Source organism: Leptonotus elevatus, chromosome 3 (genome assembly GCF_054856555.1).
Source record: "Leptonotus elevatus isolate MCC_2025b chromosome 3, RoL_Lele_1.0, whole genome shotgun sequence".
Taxonomy (NCBI): domain Eukaryota; kingdom Metazoa; phylum Chordata; class Actinopteri; order Syngnathiformes; family Syngnathidae; genus Leptonotus; species Leptonotus elevatus.
Genome location: NC_141241.1, coordinates 19,960,826 through 19,974,091, shown reverse-complemented (window position 1 = coordinate 19,974,091; position 13,266 = coordinate 19,960,826). Strand labels below are relative to the sequence as shown.

Here is a 13,266-nt window from a genome sequence, read left to right as displayed (position 1 = left end):
CACTCGCTTAGGTAGTAGTACAGATACAGTACTGTGGGAAAGAAGTATTGTTTCAACGCAAGTAAAGTACAGACACAAATGTACTCAAGTACAACAGTAGAAAGTAAACTGTTTACTACAGTCCATGTTGGTTGGATGTGTCTGTTGAAACTCGACCCTTATACAAATAGGTGTATGTAAATGCGCTATATGTTTTAGAGAAAACCCAAACAGTTTCAGTTTATTGTGTAAATGCATTAGCCTATGAGACTCCCCATAATGAATACACAAAGCAAAGCAGGCATGCTATATATTTGAAAGATTATGCTAAATATTAGGCTAACCGACAAGACAGTATGGTTTGAAGTTCCGGAATTATTTGCATGGTGTACAAAATGTTAGTGCTGATATCGTAGATGTTTAATTTCAATATCCATTTTGACACACTGAGTGAGGGGGAGGGGAAAAACGTGATCTTCTTCTCTGTATAGCTATTTAAAACATGGTTTTACCATTCGGGTTCTGCTAGATTAATTTTCATTTTTAGGAAGGACAATTTTTTTTAAAATATAAAAAATAAAATAAAAATAACCTTTTGGGGTGTGAAAGTGGATTTTTCTATCCATCCTACATCTGCTAACAGTAGTTTGACCCAGTATAAGGGAAAGTCATTTGTGAATGCTTAACAACACAAACTCAAACAGACATAATGTGGAACAAACACTTTAATTACATTTATGAGACATTTTTTCTTCCACAAACTTAATGTACTTTACAAATGCAAAAAAAAAAAAATCATACTTCAAAATTTGGACAGATAAAATTGTAACCTGTCCATTACAATGGTAGAACTTAAGCATCCTTGATTTCCCACAAAATTATATTAACAGTATTGTATAGCAATTATTTACATATTCTTAAAAAAAAAGTCACCATTGTAATTCAAGGCTTCACATAGATAACTGCACAATATTAAGACGACAAAAAAAAAAATCTAACACATTGTGTTGATTTAAATAATTTCAAGATAATGAATGTAACAGTTACAGTATTTTGGCAAGTGATCCAGCGCTACTGCCTCTTTAAGAGCTATACTACACGCCTTACTTTTTGACATTAATAAAGGCAAAGCTGGTCACTTGCTGGAAAGAATGAGTAAGACAACTCTAACACACTTACTTGAATAACTATAAAGAGCTATTTGAGCATTAATTCAATATCCTTCATATCCAGCTTTATGTCCACATAGTTGTTGGTAATTAAAGTACGAGTAGGCCAAAAGGTGGGACTAGCAGTGGTGGGAAAAAAAGAACAAAACCATTACTAGTGACTTTCTAAATAGTGAGAAAAATATCAAAGTAGTGCATGGACCTTAAGATTTATATCAAGGATATTGACTGATACTAAAACATCTTTCCATAGCATTAATAGCAGTCCATTAACATTCAGTAACGTTCTAATTTCATTGATGAACCATTAGAGGACGTTCATACATTTGACATCAATTTTAAAGCATGTTTCTGCTGCCAGGAAGGCAGAATTGATTTTTATGCAACCAGGTGTGATGCTTTTAGATGAGGCCAAATATTTTGCTACTCTATTTCATATATTTTCTGAGCACATATTGGTCAACGCAAATTTCTCATCATGATGGCTAAAAAGGTCTTTCAAATCGACCAGGAGTTTGACAACAAGGCTGCTAGCAACTCCCAGTTCAAGTGAGGTGTGCGTGCGCTCAGAAACAGAGGTCAAAGGGCGTTTTCACAGCTCCGTTCAGATGACGACGCTGGTGCCACTGCGAGAGCTCTTAACCTGAGAGAGACACACCAACTTTAGATTAATTTTCCTCACAGCCAGGAAAAGCTGATTGATTGATTTTATGTATTTATTTTTTATTAAGTGTGACTAAATTAAAGCAACGTTTTTCTTACAGAGTAGTGTTCCTTCCTCCTTGGTCCTGGTTTGTTTCCAGGCTCGTACTCAGTGTAGCCGGGAGGTTTCTCACCCCAGCCTCCACCCCCTCCTCTCCTCCCTCCTCCTCTCCGATTACTGTCCTCCTCATCAGAGCTCCAGGACCCTCTCGCCCGACCTGCTCCCGATGGAGCGTAGTTTCCTCTGGACCTGCTGTCAAAGAGATCATCCCTGGAACGGGATCGAGGCCGGTCCATGCCTCCTCGTGGCCCACCACGCGACCGCCCATCCAGTGACTCCTCGCTGTAGCTCCTCGGAATGCCTCTGGACCTCGTCGGTGAGGGATAGCGTCGGCCCGGTGTCCCGCGCTCCCCGAAACCGCCACGGCTGCTGCCGCTGGAGCTCGGAGGGCGAGTCTTAGGCGCGGGGGGCGGCACTCGGACCGGCTCGCGTATCGGCGGGAGGGTGATGACGCGGCGCTCTGAGGGCATGTCACCGAGGCCAGACATCATGCTGGGGGGCCCGGCTGAAAAGGGGACACTGATGGGCATGTGCTGGTGGGCAGGTGGAAATTGTGTCATGTGGGGGGGTGGAGGTGGCTGAGCCTGATGGCAGGAATATGTTAAAAAAACAAAAAACAATAAAGAAGGTCAATATCAAGAAGTGAGAGGTTTCCAGTTACAACACTATAAACATACAGTACTTTTATATTTAGATGTTTTATTTACAGTAAACAGGCAAGTCCGAATTTAGAGTTGCGCTCATTCAGTGTAGTACCTCGCTGTGTTGCAACAAGCAGAGTAGCACTGAGGTCTACTGGAAGAGACGCAGCTTGTAATGAATAGCAAGAAGAAGAGGCAAAGAAGGTCTCCAACTAATACTGCAGTGCCCAGCAGTAATTATCAAAATTCCCACACAGCAGAGAGAATTTACCTGTGAGTATTGTTGTTGCATACAGTAGATATTTGAAGCGTTATAATTACCACAACTATTACACAATGAGCAATTTTGCTAATTTTCAGTAGCCTGTCTATGGCATTGCATTATATGTTGTGGGAGTGGATTTTTTTTTTTTTAAAGAAATTATACCGTTGATTGAACATTTTGTGTTTAACTACACAATGTTTACATGACAGTTTCACAGTGAATTTCAAGTGGGAGTGACAAATTAACACCTTGAAGCAAGCACACTCAGCCTCTCACTTGGAGAATTGCGCAAGCAAGAGAGTCAATTTCCTCAGTCATGTTATACAGGTATAAACAGCAACTAAGGAACACTTTAAAAAGTGTGTTTTAGTAAGGTTTTCCCAGGTCCATTCTGTGTCCCCCCTTTAATAGATTACAGATTGGGCCTTGGTTTATTCGTCCCCCCTTGCTCATGCCCCCCCCCCATCTAAGAAACTCGGGGTGCCGATTAGGGGACCGCCAGGCTTCCTGATCTGTCTACCTTATTATATATATATGCAATATATATATATATGCAATATATATATATATATGCAATATATATATATATATGCAATATATATATATATATGCAATATATATATATATATGCAATATATATATATATATGCAATATATATATATATATGCAATATATATATATATATGCAATATATATATATATATGCAATATATATATATATGCAATATATATATATATATGCAATATATATATATATATGCAATATATATATATATATGCAATATATATATATATATGCAATATATATATATATATGCAATATATATATATATATGCAATATATATATATATATGCAATATATATATATATGCAATATATATATATATATGCAATATATATATATATGCAATATATATATATGCAATATATATATATATATATATATGCAATATATATATATATATATATATGCAATATATATATATATATATATATATATGCAATATATATATATATATATATATATATATGCAATATATATATATATATATATGCAATATATATACATATATATATGCAATATATATATATATATATATATGCAATATATATATATATATATATATGCAATATATATATATATATATATATATATTGCATATATATATATATATATATATATATATATTGCATATATATATATATATATATTGCATATATATATATATATATATATATTGCATATATATATATATATATATATATATATATATATATATATAGCATATATATATATATATATATATATATAGCATATATATATATATATATATATATTGCATATATATATATATATATATATATAGCATATATATATATATATATATATATTGCATATATATATATATATATATATTGCATATATATATATATATATATATTGCATATATATATATATATATATATATATATATTGCATATATATATATATATATTGCATATATATATATATATATATATTGCATATATATATATATATATATATTGCATATATATATATATATATATATTGCATATATATATATTGCATATATATATATTGCATATATATATATATATATTGCATATATATATATATATATTGCATATATATATATATATATTGCATATATATATATATATATATGCAATATATATATATATATATATATGCAATATATATATATATATATATGCAATATATATATATATATGCAATATATATATATATATATGCAATATATATATATATATATGCAATATATATATATATATATGCAATATATATATATGCAATATATATATATGCAATATATATATATGCAATATATATATATGCAATATATATATATATATATGCAATATATATATATATATATGCAATATATATATATATATATGCAATATATATATATGCAATATATATATATGCAATATATATATATGCAATATATATATATGCAATATATATATATATGCAATATATATATATATATGCAATATATATATATATATATATGCAATATATATATATATATATATGCAATATATATATATATATATATGCAATATATATATATATATGCAATATATATATATATGCAATATATATATATATGCAATATATATATATATGCAATATATATATATATGCAATATATATATATGCAATATATATATATATATATATATATATGCAATATATATATATATATATGCAATATATATATATATATATATGCAATATATATATATGCGCAATATATATATATGCAATATGCAATATATATATATATATATATATATGCAATATATGCAATATATATATATGCAATATATATATATATATATATATATGCAATATATATATATATATGCAATATATATATGCAATATATATATATATGCAATATATATATATATATATATATATATATATATATATATATATATATATATATATATATATGCAATATATATATATATATATATATATATATATATATGCAATATATATATGCAATATATATATATATGCAATATATATATATATATATATATATATATATATATATGCAATATATATATGCAATATATATATATATGCAATATATATATATATGCAATATATATATATATATATATATATGCAATATATATATATATGCAATATATATATATATATATATATGCGCAATATATATATATATGCAATATATATATATATATATATATGCAATATATATATATATATATATATGCAATATATATATATATATATGCAATATATATATATATATATATGCAATATATATATATATGCAATATATATATATATATATATATATATATATATATATATGCAATATATATATATATATATATATATGCAATATATATATATATATATATATATATGCAATATATATGCAATATATATATATATATATATATATATATATATATGCAATATATATATATATATATATATATGCAATATATATATATATATATATATGCAATATATATATATATATATATATGCAATATATATATATATATATATATGCAATATATATATATATATATATATGCAATATATATATATATATATATATATATGCAATATATATATATATATATATATATATATATATATGCAATATATATATATATATATATGCAATATATATATATATGCAATATATATATATATGCAATATATATATATATGCAATATATATATATATGCAATATATATATATATATATATGCATATATATATATATATATATATATATATATATATATATATATATATATATATATATATATATATATGCATGCAATATATATATATATATATATGCATGCAATATATATATATATATATATATATATATATATATATATATATATATATGCAATATATATATATATATATATATATATATATATATTATTTTTCAAGTTTCTCGGAAGGTTTTTGACTGTGAAGGCAAATTCCTTGTGTTTTTACCTACTTGGACAAAAAAAAAAATTGAAAGTTTTTTGTATGTTCTCCGTGTCACAGATGATTTATTTATGTTTTTGTTTATTTATTTAGTAAGTACCTACTGCAGGCGGGTCTGGAACATACGCGCCACAATAAATGTGGTTTCACTCGATGCCATGTCAACTTATTTATGCAAATCAGGGTCTCAGTTGAGTAACAAAAATGCCAATTAAAGTCTTGAGATGAACGTTTGCGAGACCTTAGATAACTATAACAGCACTGTACATACCTGAAGCAGAGGACTGGCCATGTCCAACCCTCTCACCTGACTCTCCATGTAGTCAAGCATGTGATTGCTGTTGGCAGGCATGTGAATGGCGTTGGCAGGCATGTGGCTGCCGGGGATACTCGGGGCAGGTACACTGTAAGCTGAAGACTGGGGTGGTGGCAGCGGCATGGGGTTCATCGGCATGCTCTTCCCTGACATGGATCCTATTGGGACAAATCATCAAATAAGCAGACTACAAAAGCAAATGTATTTTTTTTGCACTGGGAGTTTTACCTGGATATAGCAGTGGGTTCATTTGAGAGGAGGGAACCTGGCTCATTGGTCCATATATAGGCTGTCCTCCCATCCACGGAGATATGGCCCTCTGAGCATCCTTCATCATACGATGCTGCATTACCGCTGAAAGACAAACGGTAAGGAATTTATGAAGCTACAAACACGGGAATAACTTTTGTACACATTTTGTATGTATCCAAAACATATCACCAGAAGTCAAATCAAAGAATAATAAAACTCTGGGCAGCATTAGGTAGTTGCATGCTACATTTTACTCGGTTACATTTACTTAAGCAAAATGTTCAAAGTGACGAGTTCATGTAAAGCATGGCAAAAAAAAATAAAAATGTGACTCGCAGTCTAAAGAGGTATAACACATATGTTTATATAAATAATAAAGCATCAGATTTATATGGCGCTTTTCTATAGCACACACAGGAGACACATTATACTCACACATTCCTCATACTCCTGTCCTATGTTTACCTTACATACTACACAAAAAAACAGCGGTGACATGCTGTCATTTGTGTCCAACTAAAATGTTCAAATTTCCACCTACAAAAACATCACTTTAAATGAGAGAAAACATTTGGCAGTTTTCGATGTAATCTGCCTGGTGATGCTTTTGTGCTGTTTTATGAGCATAAACAAAGAAAGTTGTAAAAGCTGCTGAACGCAGAACATTTAAATTTGAATCGTTGCTGCCACCTGTGGCCGAAAATGAAACTGCACACTCCCTTCTTCACGTACACAATGCGCACATGAAGACATCTCCAGCGAGGGTGAAAATTTTGAACGCAAATCCAGTCTGAAAACTATTAGCCAGAGGCTTGCAGGAAGTACCTTTTGTGAACAGCTAAGGTGTTTATCTGCTAATTAGAAGATTTTTTCAGTCATAAATGGTCAAATACAAATGTTATTGTAAAGATATTTTTGGGCAAACTGTTACATGGTGCAGCTGAAAGATTAAAGATTAAATTACTGAAAGAGTGCCTAGAAAAGCGCTATATAAATCTGCTGCATTATTATTAAATTGCATATTCCCATTTCATATTTTTGTCAATTTGACATTCAAGCGGTTAAAAAAAATATATCAAGAAGTTACCAGTTATGTAGTATTTAAGCATTTTTTTTCCCACAGAAGTCTACTTTTTTCTTTTACTTGAGACAGTATTTTAAAATCTCAGTTAGGTACATTTATTTATTTATTTTTGAAAATCTGTTCTGTTGGTCAATACAGACATGGGTGTTATTTTTACAATAAAAAAAAAAGCGATGATGGTTGAACAAAACTACAGTTTTTGGGGTCACCTGAAAAGTGAATGTTTTATACCAGAGAAATACAAAATATAAAAGAAAATGTAGCAGCCTTTTCTGACATATATTAACGGTGTGTCAACAAGAGACTTCATACTATGAAAGATGAAAATTTGGCTTGATAGCCTTTCAGAAGATATATTGTAGCGCCATGTCAACAGCACTAATTAGAATGAAACATTGCAAGTTTACAGAGTACTGCAGATTTTCCCTTATGTGTAGGATAATCTGCAAATGAATGATTTTCTGCATTCAAATTCAATTCAAATGTGAAGTTTCCATGAAAAAAATACCAAGCCTTCCTACCTTTTTCCGGGCAGCAGCACTTCTGTGGGCAGCAGGGACAGCGCACATAGCAACAACATATCTGAGGACAACACTGGCAGCAGCAGACGCCAAATAAGATGATGAGCAGGAGAGCTCCGATGACGATGAAGAGCACGGTTAACCAATCTGAGGGTGGAGGAGGAAGAGTCACCTTCATTAATCTACAGTACATCCGAAGAAATGCACCTTATGAACATGTCACTGGATGTCTATATTACAGAAAAAGTTTTCTTACGATAAACAATAAGTTTGACTTCTTTGTCAGAGTCTCCACTGGTGTCTCCGGGTGCGTCAACTGCACAAAAGTACACACCGTTGTCCCACCACATCACCTCATTGATGACCAGGTCAGCCTCTGCAAAAACACACACAATTGTTCAATTAAACAAAGTTGAGTAGAGGTTGACAGTCAACATTGTTGAAAGGAATTTGTAAGGCTTAATGAGCAATTTTGGCATTACAGAAGTATAAATAATTGGTCCTTTTGTGTTGATAGTTATTGTACTGTATAAAACCCTGAGAGAATAATGCTGTCAGCACCCTTTTCTAGTATTATTATACAGTGTTTCCCCCACCATGTTAATACTTGGGCGAGCCACCCAAGTAGATTTCAAGAACATTTAATACAAATATACATATAAAAACACACAAAAATGTGTCGCGACCAGATATACTGCATGTAACATTAGTTCGCCGTCACTCACTTGCGGATTATGAGGTTAGAGGAGACGCAAGTAGCAGGACTGGGAAACCCCCACCCCAACCCCCCGGAGTCCACCCACCCGAGTCCACTTCAAATCTGTGGGAAACACTGCAGTATATTAGAAAACGGCTACCACTATTCAGTGTGAATGCTGAAGAGCATAACAAACCATTCCAACTTCAACATATTCATCTCATTCAGGACATCTGAGCAATTATTTTCCTCAAATTCTTACCTTTCCTAGAATTATCATTAACACACACACACACACACACACACACACACACACACACACACACACACACACACACACACACACACACACACACACACACACACACACACACACACACACACACACACACACACACACACACACACACACACACACACACACACACACACACACACACACACACACACACACACACACACACACACACACACACACACACACACACACACACACACACACACACACACACACACACACACACACACACACACACACACACACACACACACACACACACACACACACACACACACACACACACAAAACATTTATGTGAATCATGAGACATTCAACAATAAAAGTTCCCCATATTTTCCATTCCAACTTCAAAATGTTCAGCTCATTCTGAACATCTTGGAAACTATTTTCCACATTCCAAGAATTCCCACAGTTGAACTTGTTTGCACACTATTGTTATTTGATTTTCCTCCTCCAATATTTCTCAAACAATTCAAACCATTCAAAGTCTCATTATACATTTTCAAATGAACTCCAAACATTTTAGTTCAGCTTTTCAGCATTGCAATGGCATGTCATATAAAAACAAATGCAGATAACATCCATAAACTAAAGTATTAAAAAAAATCATAATAAAAAAAATAATAAAAGACATTTAAAATCCCACCCAGAACTAAAAATAAGACAAACAAATGTTTTTGTTCTCTTTTTGAATAACTTATATCAAATGGACTGCTGGTGATAACCGATCAGAAAAATAAATAGTGTATGTAAATGTACTGTATTTTAAATAAGTTTCATTAAAAATTTAGGCTAAGAATCGCAAAGGCAAATATTGGCTGGAAGGATCATGAGAGAATGCAATTTCTGTAGAAATTGTGTGCTAAAGCTGAAGTGAATTGCTGTACACTTATTTAAATTGTTAAAACGTACAATGTCAGACCTGAAGTTGGAATAGTTTCAATTGCTTGCGAAACGTGGAAGGAGGAGGTAAGTGTGCAAAATGCTTATTTATTTATCTATTTGGGAATGTGTGTTTCCTAAATGAGCTGAATATTTTGAAGATGAAATTGTTTGAATCAGCCAAGAAATATGGAACAAAGATAAAAGTATGTAAAATATGTCTTAAAGGGGAAGTCAATGCAAAAATGTTCTTTACAATATTTTCTATGCAGCCCCACTAGTATAGACACAACATTTAGATTAATATTGCATATATGGAATATGAATTAAGCACCAAAATCTACTAGTTTTTATTCATTTCAGGGGCGGCCATTTTGCCACTTGCTCTTGACTGAAAATGACATCACAGTTGCTCATGGCTCAGGTAATGACTAATCATGGCTCAGCTTGCGAACGTCACATGATTACGTAACTCAGAAAACAGTTGAGCCATTATTGGTCGTTACATGAGCCACGAGCAACTGTGATGTCATTTTCAGTTGACAGCAAGTGACAAAATGGCTTTCCATTCAGAAGGGGGAAAAAAACACAAAAATGCTTGAACCAGTGGAGAAAGGTGGAAATATTAGTATGGCGAAAATTCACACATTCGCACCATTAGATATTCTTTAAGATGTTCTAAATAGCAAACATGCTGTTGTATGAACTCACTGTCTTGGATTGTGATCCTGCGATCGCGGTATTCTGCACCACGTATGGCCTCGTTGTTTCCTCTCTTCTGAATCACGGTACGAAGTGTGCGCTGGCGATCGGGGCAGTCGTTAGCTGGATCCTGGCCCAACTGAAGTGCTGACTGGTAAGCTACACAAACGCACAATAAGGTGAGATTCAATGACCAGATCAGAGTCCTCTCTCTGGCGTACAGATCAAAAAACATCTCTTACATGTGGAGTAGTATTCCAGTACGGGGTCCTTGCAGAAGGACTTGAACCTCCAGGTGACCAGTACATCTTGGAGGGGTGCAGATGTGGAGAAGTCACAACGCAGGATCACATTGGCAAAAAGAGCAGTGCTGCGCTCCTGCTGGGAAACGGTCACCTGAATACACAGCGACACTGGAGAGGCACACCAAAAAATGACATACAGTAGATCATCATGCTTGTTGCTTTAATATGAATGAATGGGAAGTGCGAGCCAATCTGTGTGCCACATATAAATGTCATAGAGTGGAAAATTTCTACGGGAAGTTAAGTCAAGGAATTTTGAGAATACACTGCTTGGAAACTTGGGAGTTAACTGGGAATTGAGGGTAATTTAATGGAAAGAATAAATATAAACTTTTGTTTCATCAAAAGCAGACAATCATGCAAAGTAAATAGCTTACTGAGCTCAGTTGTGCCCGGCTTCTTTGATAATGTATGCATTTATACTGCCCACCTGAAGGAGCAGCACAATGTCCACTGAATTAAAGCATGAATTCATAGTGTGAAAAAATGTCCTGTATTAAAAATTATGTTGTAATTTTGTTGTTTGGGGGCAATGGTTACACATTAAAATTGTTATTCAATGTACCACAGCACTTGATTGAAATATTTTTGTTTTAGTACTGATTATACTAAAATATATTTTCCCCACACAATATTTAAGTTCTGTTTTAAGAGCCAATAAACCTCTAGTTTATTCCATTAATTCCCATAAATACTCATATTCCCATGGAAAGTTTCCTGAAAATTTCTGGCCTTTTGAAATCCTATTTAGAGCAAAATAAAAGGAGTATGGTAAGAATTCGACAGTGAGTGTTTTGCTAAAACAACAGGGAGCTCATCTCACAGTGGACCAACCAGAAAAACAGGTGACACAGACAAAGGGCACAGGAAGTGAAACCAGGCAACAAACATCAATGTGGGTGGGTTGAAACCATTAAGCTCCAAAATGAGCTCTTTCAAATTTATCGTAGGATGCTATGGAAAGAAACAAGAACAACAAAAAAACTTCCAAAAATGTGACAGCAGCAATCACTCTAAATTGTTTCAGTTATATGTACAAAACGATCTAGTTGATTAGACACAACATTACATCACGTGCCAGCCATGAAAAGGGGTGGAAAATATCCTGAACCGGTTAGGGAGAGCGTTCACCCCTTGAACATATTTATTTGAAATAAAATAAAAAAATAAAATAAAATAAAATAAAAGGAGGAAAAATCACAACATTAGGACTTAACATAGAGAAAAATAAAGCATACTGTACCTCTGAGTAGCGACGAGAGAATGACGGTGGCGAGTAATCGCCGCATGGTGTAAAAACGCCGCTGTCACGATTTAAAAAAATACTATTTTAAAAATCAGCAGAAAAAAAGTACAAACCACAAACCAGTATGAAGAAGGGTTTGTTTGAAAAGGTATTTACCAGCAGCTACTCGTTCGGACTTCTTGTATGTTTGCGTATGGGACTGAACTGAAGTGAAGTCAGCCGAGCCAATTGACCACGCCCCGAAACAGGTGAACGTTTCCTGTGCGGTGACGTCAGGTAGCGTCACTGTGTTTGTGATAGTATTTTTTTTAGTTCATTGTGTCTACATGTTGTGTATACTTACTTACTGTTCGTTTAAATAAAGTTTAGTGATTAAAAAATAGTTCATATTTATAGAAGAAACGTAATTTGATTACAGTAAAATGTGTGTTTGGTTTAGTCAAAAAACTATTTTATTTTTTTAATGGAAAGTTCTTCTTAACTCTCAAAAGGATATGATTAAAATCACAACCTAGCTGCAATCCCGTTTTATTTGCACAATTCATTTATCCATTCCAGACCACAGTATACCTATTATTTGGCAGCACT

At 32.2% G+C, this 13,266-nt stretch overlaps 1 protein-coding gene across 1 annotated transcript; it reads right to left on the bottom strand.

Moving 5' to 3' along the window:
- Positions 1–686: 686 nt before the first annotated feature.
- Positions 687–12,927, bottom strand: LOC147177251 (immunoglobulin-like domain-containing receptor 1). Its single transcript, XM_086070417.1, has 10 exons — positions 12,835–12,927; positions 12,676–12,736; positions 11,370–11,540; positions 11,137–11,286; positions 8,802–8,921; positions 8,546–8,692; positions 6,917–7,042; positions 6,644–6,846; positions 1,911–2,495; positions 687–1,791 (listed from the first exon to the last, which is right to left on the bottom strand). The coding sequence occupies exons 2-10, from the start codon at positions 12,719–12,721 to the stop codon at positions 1,753–1,755; spliced, it is 1,587 nt and encodes a 528-aa protein (XP_085926543.1). The 5' UTR covers positions 12,722–12,736; positions 12,835–12,927; the 3' UTR covers positions 687–1,752.
- Between the last annotated feature and the right edge of the window lie 339 nt (positions 12,928–13,266).